The 15,184-nt window shown below is 37.1% G+C and overlaps 1 protein-coding gene and 1 pseudogene across 1 annotated transcript; one reads left to right on the forward strand and one right to left on the reverse strand.

The window, feature by feature from the left end:
* Positions 1 to 576: 576 nt before the first annotated feature.
* LOC122073649 lies at positions 577 to 12,371 on the forward strand (annotated as a pseudogene).
* Positions 12,372 to 12,891: 520 nt separating this feature from the next.
* LOC122072722 (transcription factor bHLH93-like) lies at positions 12,892 to 14,670 on the reverse strand. Its single transcript, XM_042637109.1, has 4 exons — positions 13,958 to 14,670; positions 13,706 to 13,873; positions 13,414 to 13,581; positions 12,892 to 13,261 (listed from the first exon to the last, which is right to left on the reverse strand). The coding sequence occupies exons 1-4, from the start codon at positions 14,558 to 14,560 to the stop codon at positions 13,175 to 13,177; spliced, it is 1,026 nt and encodes a 341-aa protein (XP_042493043.1). The 5' UTR covers positions 14,561 to 14,670; the 3' UTR covers positions 12,892 to 13,174.
* Positions 14,671 to 15,184: the final 514 nt, after the last annotated feature.

The following is a 15,184-nucleotide window of genomic DNA, read 5'->3' on the forward strand; positions in this document are numbered from 1 at the left end:
AAGTTGGAAATTGGAATCGATGGACATAAGTTGAATTTCCCTATTCTCTCTAGAGGAATTTTCTCTCTTGAGGACGAGGTTAGGCGACCTCCTAATACACTCAATTCCTTTATTCTTCTCTTACTTCCTTTTTTTTTTTACCCAATCCAAGAAAGGTAGACGTGGTCAATCAACGCACGTACCACTGACAATGGTTTTTAAAATCGAATTTGAATCAGAGAATTCGATTAGAAATTGATGATGTCGATTCCAATTAACCTTAGATTCTTGCTTATTGAGTCCAACCAAGATTTGGTAATGGGTCAGGTTTAAGTGGATTGGTATACCATGATGCCTATAGTCTCATGAGATGTGGATCTTCTGCAGTTATTAGATTCAATTAGATAGGCTTCTTTCTTTATTAGATGCTGCTTGTTCTTTCTTCTTCATTATATTCTTCTTCTTTTTATATTGTTTCTTCTGGGCTCCTCCAATGAAGAAATTATTTTCTTCATTCAATAGTAAAAGGGGGAAGAGGGGGAGCGGGAGGGGAAGAACATATTATCATCTTACACAGAATGATGATATCTTAAAATAATGGAGGCTGCAGCAGCTGCTGCAAATGTCAATTTTGCAACAGTTGATGATATGACAAATGAAGTGGATTGTCATTATAATATTCTTCCACCCAATTCCATTAATGTTGGGACAAGGTTTCCTTTATGATTAGTTGATTGATAGACACCATACAATGTTTTAGAAAAACTAGCTCAGTCATTTCATGTTGTCCAGTCACTCCAGAGGATCCCTTGAAGGAATTATCTTCAAGGCCAATAAGCAGAAGCAGTTGTGCACTCTCTGTGATCTTGGGCTTTAGATATTTTAATGATTCAAATCTATTTCCTTGGTTTACCTAATGTGTTATGTATCCCCACTATCAGGTTCAGTCTTTTCTTTTGCTTTCATCCATAGTAACTTAAGGCATTGCAGCTCATGCTTTCCTGTAGCTAAGTCATGTTAATTTCAAGGGTGTGACCATTTCCTTTAGTCATTTTCCTTTTGTGACTAATGGATTTTAGTATTATACTAGGGAGTTGTTCAAGGGGGTTATCAGATACTGATGACCCCGATAATCAGATACTTCTAGTAAGAGATTGAAAAGTTAAGGTTGGCGTCCATTCTACTCACCACCAGGTTGGAACTTGGATAGAACTCATCTTTAAAAGCTGACCATTAACGAGAGGTTGTCCAAGTCTCTATAAGCCTTCACATCTAATTACTCACATCCGATGTGGGATAGTAGTTGTTTTTGTAAATCGATTAATTAAACATGTATACATCCTCTTTCCCTGATGGTTGCAGCACAAGTCACTAACCAAATTCGGAGTAGCTCCATCCATGGCTCTGTCACAGCAAGAGTTGAGGTAGCTTCCTTTACTGCCTATAACTTCATATGCATCTTCCCTTTTTATCTAGGTAATTTAAGGCTTTATACACAGTGATGTTACTAAGAGCATAAGGCCCTCTATAAACTTAAAGTGGAAGCATTCTACCACCCATGGGTTAAAGGGCTAGGAATTTTTTACCCCTAAACTCATCTACTAAATTGTCTTGTGGAATTTAGTCAAGATCACACCCAACTAAAAATGCCGATACTATCTAAAGGAAAAACTGAAGATAGAGCACCTTGGTGGTTTTGTTAGGCACTGAAATTCAAATTAATCAACCAAGAAAAGGACAGGTTTTGTTCTTCAAGCAGGGTCATTTTGCTTCCTCAATAATGAAAACTATTTTTAATGATCAAAATAAATAAAAATTAAGCCAACTAAATCAAATATAAACTTATATTTTCTAGGTTGCATGTTTAAGCAAATAGCTCAAAAAGATGTTATTGACTTTAAAAGGCAATAAGAAATTCTGAGAAATGTATGTGATTCTTGTGAGGAAAACCCTCTAGGTAATCTGTTCTTTGACTCTTCTATAATCTTCAAGTTGTCTTTATTGCCTCTGATTAATAAAGGCTCCTAATATTTCTTCTTCTGTTTCTATTCTTCGTCTCACTTTGAAAGTTTTCTCCTACTGTTAGATACTAAAAAGAGATGGGGATGCTCCCAAACCATGATCTGCTTCTTAAGAAATATTGTAAAATTGACAATAAAGAGTTGTGTCTCTACCATGACTTTTCACAAGTTCTTTTGTCCACTCTTGTAAGTTGCAACCCAAGGCATTCCCCCCCACCCCCAATCTTTTTTTTCACTACCATAGTCAGAGCAAGCCTTACCACAGAAAACCATGAAAAGGAAAGGCTTTAATATTTCTTCTTTGACAGCCCAAATGAGTAACCTTAGCCTACATATAACAGGTCCCCAGAAGAATGTTCACTGTTAATTTGCCTCATATAAGTTGACCATGAAGAATGAATAATTTGACAGAGACAGATAACCTTCTCCACTGGATAGTGGTTAACAGGTAGTAGGCGCGATCGAGCTAATCAACAGTTGGATAGGCATCTAAAAAATATCACATTATTGCAGTAGAATGTAATTTATATGTGGCGAAATGGATTCAAATTTTCAGACCTCTAGGGTTTCTTTTTTTCCTCCTGATCATTTCATATTTTCATGTTCTAGAAACCAAATTGTGTTCATAACTTAGTCCATAAACATATTTTCTTATGACAAATACTGATATATTTAAATAATGGAGGCTGCATTTGCTTACCATCAATTTTTTTAACAGCGGATATAAGAAAGTGGAGTGGGATAGTGATATCCATTTACTCAACTCCAAATAATTGGGATGAAATTTTGTTTACTGATTGACTGACTAGTTCTTGAAAAATAAATTTTCTAATCAGATCCTTTCAATGAAATTTCTTTCAGGGTCAACTAGGAGGTAGGGATGACAACACTATGTAATCTTGAGATTTAGTTTATTTGGTATTGGAATTGGGGTCCCTAAATTTTTCTTTGGTTGTGGATCTTAAATTATCTTATAGAGAAACTATATATAATATAGTCTGGATCCTTTATTTATCATTTAAGAATTCTGGATCTTAATGCTCACAGATTGACTCCTAAATGTTTATTGTTCTCTTCTCTTCTTCTTTTTTGGCAAGTATTAGGCCTTAACAGGTACTTGATGTGTTGAAGACTGAAGAGTTTTAGTGAAAATCCTTAGTAAAAAGGTAGACAGTAACACAATCTCATCATTTTCTTCCTTGAGTTCCTTCAACAATGGATTGGTAAAAGATCAAAAGTGAGTCATATATGAGTAGTCTCTCCCAAGGGATTGGATATAAAGTCTTTAGTAGTGATTGAGAGGATAAGAAGACTTCATTTATTTATTCTGATACGGTATAAAAATCAAAGGATTCTACCACTTGCAGGTTACATGAAAGTAATCTAGAATCTTTGGTTAAAGCTGTTGGTGGTATTGATTTGAAAATTGTTATATATTACTAATCATATTGACACTCCTTTATAATATTTCTTATAGACCGTTGAACTCCATAACATAAAAGTAGACTACCAATTGTTTGTGAAAAATCAAAGAATGAGGTCATGACCCACTAATTCCGTCGAGCCACATGGCGCTGATATTAACACAAAAAACTCAAGACATGATCCACTAATTCTGATTATTCAAGTTGGTTCCTTATGTCTCTACCAATCTTAATGGTATAGCACCATATGTGGTTGATAAAATGCCTTATATACTTGTAAATGTACTATATGCTAATATTTCCTTTTCTACGAAAGGATTGTAATTGGAAAAATATATATAATGAGCAAAGTGTTATATTTCATAATAATATTTCAATTTTATTTTAAAAAACAAGGAAGAAAGACTCATACATACCACTATATTTCTGAAACAGCCATTAATGATGAGATACTATTTGAAGTTTAACCAACAGTGATAGAAGAAGGCGAGAGATAATATGGTCTTTTGGGCATCTAGTGGATGTACTGGGCCAGTTTCTATTAGTGGGCTTAAAGGGCAAGGCTTGGGCTTCGTTTTGGGTCTACTAAGTGAATAGATACAAGTGGGCCCTTATCTCATGACGCGTAGGCCTAGAGTTGTACAAGAAGTTGGTTTTCTGCTACAATATTGTTTTTAGTGAGCCTCCTCAAGTTGAGTTATGCATCTCACCAATATTCCTCTTTCTACGCATGGATTGAATTGGCCGGTAATAGATTTTGGGTGAAGCATATTCTATGAAACCGTTTAGGAATAAAAGAACTGTTTATATTTTGGTCATTATATACATAAAGTGAGAGGGTATAGAAATGCTGCTGGTGTACGGTAAATTAACTGACAAATGGGTACACACGATGGATATAATACATGAAGAATATGGAAGCGATTTCAAAAAGGGAAAGAGGGAGATAGATACAATGAGTGCTAACTTACGATATACCAGCGGCACACCTATCCTTTTTCCCATAAAACTATATAATTAACGATTCATTGATTTCTATCTCTAATTTATGAATTGAATCGACCTGTACAATTTAGCTGAAATCGCACCATTGCCATTGAGCACCCTTTTTTTTCACAAAAAAAAAAAAAAAGAAGACGCACCAATACAACTGTCCCTCTTAGTAAAACAATGGGGTCTACAGTGATACTCTATCTCATAACATGTTGATTGATATAAATGATTCCATTCTCTAGACCTTCATTACAGTAATGTGTAGATTCCTTCCTACACTAGCACAGTGGGAAATCCTGCCCTTTTGCTGAACCGACCAATAAAGAATGCGGTTGGTCCGGTTTTCGATCGATCTCTTTGATTCGGCTCCAAATTCACAACCCTACAGTACTCCGTCCCAGACAGATCCTCTCGCTGTCGTTCTCGCTCCCCCTCTAGGAGACCAACGGTCAAGATTGGGTGAGGATTATTACACTCTGGTCTTAAAATTGTTCACGTGTCGCGGTAATAAAATAAGGAAAAACAGGGAAGAGAAAAACAGGATTATTTTCCCAAGTTTCAACTACAACTGTACAACACAGTCGACAAGCCAAAGGTGTTGCCGTCAATGCCCCAAAGGAACTCGAATGGTGGCAATAATGTTGCGATTCTCAGAAGATCCCCTAGATTTCTTCTTCAGGAAAATGCCTCTGGTAAGGAACCTGAAGTATGCAAGAACCGAGTATGCCCTTCACGGATCCTTTCTGCCAACAAAACCCATTCTCGTTCTCCTCTCAGTTGTATAGAAAACCTGCATTTGTCGGCAACAAGGCTAGAAATAACCAGGCAAAACTATTAGTTTGCCGTAAGGGAAATGATTTTTCCGATAAAGAGATTTCTTCTAAGGTAACCCAGAAAGGAAATTTGGGGAGAAAAGGGTCAAAAATGTTGGAATCCAAAGGGTTTTCACGAAGGGTGCAGGAAAAGCTGAGGAGGGCGTTAATTCATCCAATGAATTGGCAAAGTACAGGGAAAGCATTGAGAGAGAGATTTCATCAGTTTCTTCGGCAATGACGCCAAAGGGAATGGGAGGGAAGAAAAGGAGCGATCTTCGGAACGAGGGGATTCTGGTTGACAGGAAAAGAAAGCAACTGGATGAAGGTTCAGTCCTGAAGGGTGGATGAAAGAACAAGAAACTGCATTGCGGAGAGCTTTCTTTGCCGAAAAGCCTACGCCCCGTTTCTGGAAGAAGGTTTCTAAGCTGGTAATCTCTCTCTCTCTCTCTCTCTCTCTCTCTCTCACTCACACACACACACACACACACACCCACCCCAGCAAGGGAAGACATTGAATAGTGGGTTGTTTTGTTGAATTTTGTCATCATATAGAATGAGGAAAATCTATCTCCTATTGTTTCTTGGAGAGTTTTTTTTGTTTTTGTCTTCATTTTGTAATTGAATTTGCATACTAGTGAAGTGAGACCTGGTCATATTATATTTATGAAATTACGGATTTGTCTTTATATAGAACATTGTCTTTAAGCAATAGGATTTGTCTCTGTTCAGTGGTCTTATATTTCAATCATCTCATTATATCTCAGTTTGAATGTTTGCACTCAGAAAAATAACAAAAAATGAAAGAAACAGAGAAACTTTGGGTGGGAAGCAAAAGGTTGAACTTAAACCTATGAATCTATCCTGCTTGACTCTTCTTGGAAAAAGGTTCTTGTTCCCATAAATCTTGATCTGCCTCCTGGCATTGATAGCGATTGATTCCTACTCTCGTATTTTTGTCGCTGTTCCGTGGTCTTATTTTTCAATTATCTCATTATATCTCAGTTTGAGTGCTTGCACCCGAAATATAACAAACAATAAGAGAAGCAGAGAAACTTTAGGTGGGAAGCAAAAGGTTGAACTGTGAAGAACGGGCAGCAAGCATTTGACTGCGTTTAATGGTTGGTATTTTTCATGGTCTAGGAAAAGTGACAAATGATGTGATATCCGTTCCTCAGCAGTCTAGCATTAGGCACATTGGAGGGGAGTTCACATGGGGTGTTGCTTGTCGTTCTGCATGACCAAGATGTGTGGATAGCAAACTGATGAGCACATTTATGTGTGAAATATATGGTAGTAAAATATACATTTTACATATTTAGAATGGAGTTACTTTGGGTTTTACTCTCTTTTTGCAGGTTTTATAATTTTACAGCCTTAAAGACTATCGGGTGTTATATCTTCAATTTTACACATAAAGAGGTCCTATTTCTTTCCATGGTTACGAAGAGGACAAAATTCTGAGCAGGATGGATGTGTTCAATTAAAAGTAAACATTTGTTTGGTCATCAGTACAAGTGATTATTCTTTTCAGGCCAGAAAAAGAATAATAGATTAAAATTGAACCAAGATACACAACCAGCCCATTTGCAGTTGTCTCAAAGGTACAAGGAATATTCCAAATGCCAACAAGGATCGATGGATCACATCCTTAAGTGATTGAAGATTCGTTTTTGATAACAACAACTACCTAGCGTAGTTGGTGAGTTGTGGTGTGCAAAATCCCTTGTTTATTAGGATGTCTCAAGTGAGGTTTTTATTTTAGAAGATTTTCTCTCTCCTACTCATCACTCAAAGGAGGACAACCAGAGGGTTTCTTATGCAAGAGGAGAGAGAAATAAGGAAATAAATAGAAAAATAGGAAAGGAAAAAAAAAGGGAAAAATAATAATAAAAAAAAGGGTTTCTTACACAAGAGGAGAGAAAAATAAGGAAATAAAGAGAAAAATAGAAAAAAAGGGAGAAAAATAGGAAAGGAAAAAAAAATAATAAATAAAAATCGTCCAAGATGCTGCCCACATTTGAAGAAGAGAGAGAGAAAAAAAAGAAGGAAAAAGGAAACAAAATCGTTGGAGATTTCCTACTTCCTACAATTCTCTATCTTTTCTCTCCTCCACCTCATCAACAAGATAATTTTTTTTTTTTTTTTTTTTTTTAGAAGCTAAAATTGTTAGCTTCCCTCCCCCATTCTCTATATAATAGAATTAACGCAATGGGAGGAAGCCCTTCATTCTTCTTCTAGTGTTTTTTTTTTAAGTTGCTCTATATCTTTCATCTTTAGCTTCCCTCCCCCATTCTCTATATAATAGAATTAGCATAATGGGAGGAAGCCCTTCATTCTTCTTTCTAGTATTTTTTTTTTAGTTGTTCTATATCTTTATCTAGTTTTCTTTTTCTCTAGCTCTAGTTCTAGGTTTATGCTTTAAACACTTTGTAAGTTCTTTTTATTCAATTAATGTAAGCACTTTTGTTTTTGATTCAATCTTTTATTTTTATTGTTTAAGCAATTGAAGTTGTAATTTTTAAGTTTTAGTTCTAGGCTTAGTTCTAAGTGACAAAAACAAGCTATGAAGCATGTCTTTTAAGTTCAATTTTTTTTTTCTTCAGATTTGTTTTCTCTAATACTAGAAATTTTAGATTTGGTTTATTTCAGATCCGGTTTTTAGTACTGGTAGTATCTCAAATAGAGCAAGTTTTCAGTTCAAGGGTTGAAGTTTAAGTAAGTAGGCTACTTCAGTAGTCTTCTCTCCTCCTTCTCATTCCCTCTTCTGACTTTAATTTAGGATTTTAATTTCAGTCGTTACATTATTGCTATCATTTTTCCTCAATGTTCATGGTTAGTGTATATGTTGGCTTTGCCCCTCCTAGCCATAGAACCATCGATTTATTGCTTTTATTTTAATTGTCTCCCTTTCCTTAAAACCAAGTAGAGTAACCCTTGTAAGAGTGACTCTCTGGTCAAGTAGGGTAGCTCATATTATGATGCATCCCTCGGGTTAAGTAAAGAAACCTACTTGTGAGTCTCTCTCTAGCTTTATTCCCTTTCTTTTACTTTATTTTTATTTCAGCATTTTTTTCCTTCATTGCTTTTTAATTGCGTGGGGTGTTTGTTTTCAGTTATTTATTTATTTAATTTTAATTGCGTGGCTTGCGTCTTTAAATTCTTAGATGACGAATGGTTAGGACGGTAATTAGAATTAGATCACAACCATTAATCGGTTCACTTTCGCATTATTAAAAAAATCAAAAAAAAAAAAATAAAATAAAGTGGTTGCTCTCCGTGTGTTCGACCCGTAGCTAGACTGATCCGTACGCTTGCGGTTACATTTTAAATCCTAACACAAACCTCTTCACTTCTTTTTTGCCTTCTATATGTCGGTGTTACCTGTCTTTGTGTCTTGCCTTGAAATTCTAATATTTGTATATCTCAATGATACCATTAGAAACTAACTGATGGCTATCCAGCAACCCAAAGTCATGCCATATGGTTACCCCCCCCCCTCTTTCTTCACTCTCTAGCTGATACTTTTAGTTGTTACAGATTGATGAAATTTTTATTTCAAGTCTTGATTGTAAGAGAAGTGGGAGTAATATAGACCCTACTTTCTTGTTTAGCCAGTCTCAACAACAACATAGCCTTATCCCAACTAAATGGGGTCGCCTATCTTGTTTAACTAGTCTATCACGTAGAATGTTGCGTATTGTTTATTTAGTTTGCTTTATCCTAATGATGATGATTTTTCTTAGATGGTTTTTCCATAAAATCCTTTGAAACCCTGCCTTAACCTAAAGATAATTCCTAGAACTTTTCCTATTTTCCAATTCAATTTGATGGTAAAAGCTCTCCAGCCTATTAATATGTTTAACTAATGATACATTACCTTGTAAATGCTCTTCCTCTTTCATGCTTCCCTTTGCCAACCCTCAGACAGATACCTAATAATCATTCTTTTCTTTTCACTTGCACAGATAGATGGCTTTTCCCCATAAATCTTATTCCTTCAACTCCTGCTTATTGCAGTTCATTTTAAATGTCACTCTCCATAACTTTAGACCACAAATGTGACCCCTGTATCCTGAATTTGGCTACTCATTGATGTGGTTGGGAGATTAAAGAATTAATAATCTTAGCTTTCCAGTTTGGTTTCTTTAAGGACCTTTTTCTCAAAACCACCTTAGCCACTCATGTTTTTTCTGTAGACAAAGTTGAACTTCCATAATGAAGTAGTTACACTTCAAAGGGGACAATCAAGATAACCGTCCGCAGAGAATTAACCATGTTTGCTATTACTTGTCCACAACAAGAAAGAAAAAGAGCAAGGAAAAAGGAAAAAAGAAAAGGCTAAGAATGGCTTTGAAACTCTTTGAAGGGCCTTTTGGTGAGGATAAGTTTACGGGATCTTCTTTATGGGAAATGTTAAATGTTTACTGTAAGGTTGATCAAGAAGTTTAATGATTTTATTGCCCACCCTACTTGGCCAGAACCAGAGCTCACCCCTACTTGCTCCTCAAATTGTAGGGGTCAATTTTATGAACATGACCTCTTTACCCTTTAGCACTATCTGAAAGAAAACTAATGAAATCCCACTGATTTAGAGAGCAATAAACCCAAATATTCACCAATATAACTAACTACATCTACATCTCCGTTTCCCAGACATGAGTTGCTTGATGATATTCTTGCTTTCGTGTCCGTGGAGAATCTCTTCAGCTATGATATGCAAATCTCAATCAAAGAGCTCATTATGCCTTTCTTAAATTGTGCATAATATATATATATATATATATATATTGAAACCATCTAGGTTATGAATCTGCTTGCTTTATGAAAAATGTTATTTTACCATCATGAATGATTTTTGTTACCAAGATATCAACGGACAGACAGACAGACAACTGATTCCTTGCTGGATATCTGGATCTCTTTTTGATTTGTATCCCCATGATCCTAGGTCACCTTCTCCTTCAGTTTGTTCTTTCTATGTTCTCTCTGAGACTTGGCCTATCAGACCAACATGTAACATAGACCTCATCAATATGACAAGGTAAGGCATCTTGGACCATAGAATTATACCAAGCAAACTATCATAACTTTCTCAAAACGAGCTTCATATGTTCTTTTAAAGAATGAAGGGCACCCATTTTGGTAGGCACAGCCCCTAACAGCACCACCATGCAGGAAAAGGAAGTTGGTAGGCTTCTAAGTCATCCATTCAAGATTAATATTAGCATTTGCAAGCTACGTTAAGGACAAAATATAATAGTTTCCACCATTAAGAATCAAAGGATTATTCATTTCATATGGCAACATATGTAATGTTGAGGAATGATAGTGCTACCCGTTTTAGAAGTGAATACAGATGACACCTGGGCACATATGTAGTTGTTACTCCCGATAAGAGGTCTCTGTTGCCTGCAAGAATGAAATTAACAATGAACAAGGGAGAGGGGAAGAGGAGCACAACGAAGCATAGAAATGAGTTTCTCTATACGACATTTCTGTCTATATTTGTTCAGGGTTAAAAGTGGAACCTTTCTTATTTTTATCATAGCAACATAAGTGATAGATGGAGGTCAATTTTGGAAGGCCTCCTGTAAAGTTGAAGCCCAAATGCCATTTTGACTATTTGCAAACAAATATAGAAAAACTCTGGAAGCATTTTTCCTTGGAAGAGTCCCTCTTCCAGAAATCCAAGCCTAAGATCTGAAGCTTCGAGAAAACAAAATTTGGGGTTTTTTCTTTTTGGTTTTGCAGCTTTAACTGGTTCAGCTGGTAGCTCAAAATGTTGTGTAACCTCTGACTGCTTTAGAGCCAGGTATAGCTAGCATTCTTCATGTGATGTCTATATAAAGGATTGGGTATGGGTAATACTGAAACCTTACTTTCCAGTAGTATCGCTGCTGTCTTTTTTGCAGCCTTTGTTGTTACTGGAATTATTTCTTGCTATCTAAGGGGTTGCTTACTGATTGAATGTCCATTGTCATAGTTTTGCCATGTGTGTGGTGAAATACAAGGAACACTAATTCTCCATAGGCACAGGTCATTCCTATTATGTAAAGGATTACTGCTGGTTGCATCTCATCCAGTGCTATCACGCGGAAATCATGATTTTTTCTATGTTTCGTTTAGAGTTCAGTTTTTATTCTTAAGTTGTTTCTTTTGATTTATTCTTTCATATCATAAAATTTTAATGCTCTAGATCTCAGATGTGGTTTTATCTCCTACTGCATTTCATTTCAATAGAGCAAACTATGTGCATCTATGGTATGATTTGAGATCCGTTTTCCAGGTTACAGGAAAGTCTGCACAGGAATGCTTTGATAAAGCCATTCTGACCTCATTACTCCACCTCAACAGCAGCCTCGTTCCAGGGCAAACAGAACATACTCATCTCCATTGGGTCAATTCTCAATCTCTGCAAGCAGACTCCTTGAACCAACCGAGATGAATGTTAAAAGGAGAAAAGAACAGTAAACAGAAAGCAGTGGGACATTTGCTACGGAAGCAATCTATTGTGGACCAAATTTCTGAAGTGGATCTTTCCTCGTGTCAAAAGGATCTTGCAAGTCCCCTGGTTTTGAAGCAGGTTAAAAACATGGCATTACATGAGAAGTACATTGATCAGCTACAGGGCAGGGAAGCGAAACGAAAGGCTGCATCGTCTTCTGTGGCAAAACACAATATCACAGGATATGATGGAAAGGAGAAACATATGCAGGAAACGGATTGTGTTAAAATAGCGAGGAATACTCTTATTTCTGATGCACAAGACATGATCAACAAATTTAAATGTCCGCAAGAAGACGGGTTGAGCAATAGTGATGATTTCCATGATGAATATGAAGAAGGTGATGATGAGTTGCCGTGATTTTTTTTTTCCCGGATTGAAATGACACGCCTTGATAACCTTGCTAATTCATTGAATAGTATAATAGATAATTCATAACTGATTCTGACTCACTGTGAATGGTTTCTTTCATGTGAGATTGGCTGAATTTGTGGCAAGAGAGCAATTGGTTGGACATTTCTCTCCCATTCATCATCATCTAGGGGTTGCCACCCAGGGTTTTTTTTTTTTTTTGGGGGGGGGGGGGGGTGGGGTGAACTTGATCCCTTTTTGGCCAATAATAACTACCAAAAGTGAAACACGCAAAGCTGAGAGCACAAGGGGGAGAATGATGTCTACCTACGTTTACTAAGAAGTAACTAAAACATGTAAGGTTAGTGGAAGCTTTAACTACTAATGAAGGGATAGGAGGTACAAAAAATGGGCCAAAGCTGCCTGTTTTTTGTCATTTCCTGGGCATTTTATTCTCTTCGATAATTTTCTTGTCGGATTTTAGGACTTTTCTCCTAGTTTATGGAGGAGATATGTTGCCCTTGGAAGGTTCAGTCACACTCGATGGCCATCCATTATAAAAGAAGAACACCTCTATTAAAGTTTGACTGGGAAAATCAGGAGTCCTTCGATTATTAACCTCTTCATTACCTGAATCAGGGAGTAGAGTTAAACAAAGTGAGAATGTGTCTAGAATAAGCTGTAGAACCCAGCAATGATTGCTGGTGTAGGGATTCTAGTGAAGCAGAGAGATGCATTTCTAGAAGAGATATGGTTCAATTTCTATTGTCGCCCACAGAATTACTGACAAAGTAAGCAAATAATGGAGATATTAAGAACTTGTTTAATTGGGTGGCCACTGGCCACAGCAAGAAAGCAGCCATAATAATAATAATCTTCCAATCGAAGCCGATCTTACAGAAACTGGGGTTGTGTTATTTGATGGGTCTCCATGAATATCAATCACATATTTGAATAGAAAGTTTTACTTCACAAGTACACAACCTCACGCTTGAAATTTGAAAAGAGAAGGGAAACCCATTTCTTTGACACCCTGGAAAGTAAAGCTTCCTGTAATGGCCACATTATTACTCCTTGATTTGATTTCTACAGGCACCTCCCTCCATAACCTGCAGTTCTGAACAATGCTTGCTTTATGTCCTCAGAACTTATTATTGCTCTCTGCTCCATCTCCTATCACATGAGTTTGTTAAAGAAGAGGAAACATCAGTTGAGAGTCTTGAGACTTGAGTCTGAAGTTTGAAGTGTGTGTGTGTGTGAGAGAGAGAGAGAGAGAGGGAGAGAGAGAGAGAGAGGGAAGAGATTGGATTAACTAAAAAGTGTACCTCAGAGCAAGAAGCATGCATAGAAAAATCACTGAAACAGCTTATGACGCATTGTTGAATCTCAAGGCCCAGAGCTTCTAAGGTGGTCACCGTTGATAGCACTAACCCAGGCTTCCCTGCGCAGCAAATCTCGACCCTGGTATCGATATTACTCCTTTCCACATCAAACTACACAAAATAAAGATTCAATTCAGGAATTTGGGTAGGAAAAAAAAAAAAAACACAAAAAGGGAATAATTCCCGGAGATTGTTCTTATAAATGAGCTGAACTTGCAGAATGGAAAAACCATACCTTGGGTGTGTTCCTAACCAGGACTTCATTTGGTTTTAGCTCCTTGAATGTGTCCATCAGATTCAACTTATCCGAACCCTCCTCAATTTCCCCTTGCAAACCCTTAATCCTTTCCAGGAGCTCTTTCATGTAATCTATGGTGTCTCCAAGTATGGATGTTCTGTCCATCTATTGTTCGTAAAAACATGTGAGAGAGAGAGAGAGAGAGATAAATGTTGAAACAGATAGCAGAAGAAGTTGATTGATTGAAACCTTGCTTATTTTAGGAACGACTGATCTGAGCATGGAAAGGCGGTCGTTCAATCTTTTCCTTCTCCTCCTCTCTGCCATTAGATTCTTGGAAGGCTGACCCTCTACCTTCTTGGATCGATTCTTTCTCTCTAAACATAAGCCCATGTTGAAAACAGGAACATCAGTGGTTTGGACTGGCTCCACCTTACAACCTGTCTGAAGCTCTTCCAATTTGCGAAGCTTATTCTTCAAGGCCGCACTGTGCTCTTCATCCTCCATGACCGAGGAAGGGCATTCTTCCTGGCTGGTCGGGAATGGCAATGTACCATATCCTCCTTTCTCACAAGATGATGAATCCACCATATCTGGAAGCAGCTGCGAGAATTCATCTCCAAATGGGTAGTAGACTTCATTCAATGAAGAATCGACGCCTGGTTCAGTCGAAATGGTGAATCCACCGCATGAGGAAGAATCAGGGCCGACCAGTCCTGGGTTTCCATCGAAACAACCCAAGTTCCACCCATGGGTGAAGAACTCGTTCATTCCTGAAGCAGGGAGACTATCCCAAGTCTCTCTTCTTAGGGATAATAGCTCCTCTAAGAAACCCTGCTCATTGAGTTCCATTACCCAAAATACAAAGATTGTGCTTCGCAGTTTACTCAGTGGGATATGGGTATTTATAATTATACCAGAGAAAGAAGAAAAGACTGAAGAAGTGCAAGATACCAGAATGCAAGGAAGAAACTGAAAATCTTAATATGCATATATAAACTACATTAGACCCGGATAAATTGATTCTTTCCCTCCATTAAGAAATGGATTATTGTATGTATTCTTCTTTATGCTATGTTAATAATAGCATTAGAACCTAGAACCTAATGATATGAAAAGGGAATCTCCTTTTTTTCTTTGTTTTCTAATCATCTCCTTCTCTAGTAGGTGATTTTATGTCATTTTCACCGAAATCTGCAACCCAACAGATTTAATATTATTTTAATTTCTTACACTCTGAATACTTTGACCCACAGATCTGTCTGAAACGAAAACGCTCGAGTTAGTATCATAGACCTTGTCAGGTTCTTTTTTTTTAAGCCTGTCTGGTATTTAATGAGTCTCGACTCGTGAATCATGACCAGAAACCAACAGAAGACAGAGCATCTCTCTTTCTCTCTCTCTCTCTCTCTCCTTCACTGTTTTCTCTCCTTCTTTCTCTGTCTCTCGGACATGGAATAGTGCTGAGTTGGGTAC

This window comes from Macadamia integrifolia, chromosome 3, assembly GCF_013358625.1.
Source record: "Macadamia integrifolia cultivar HAES 741 chromosome 3, SCU_Mint_v3, whole genome shotgun sequence".
Taxonomy (NCBI): domain Eukaryota; kingdom Viridiplantae; phylum Streptophyta; class Magnoliopsida; order Proteales; family Proteaceae; genus Macadamia; species Macadamia integrifolia.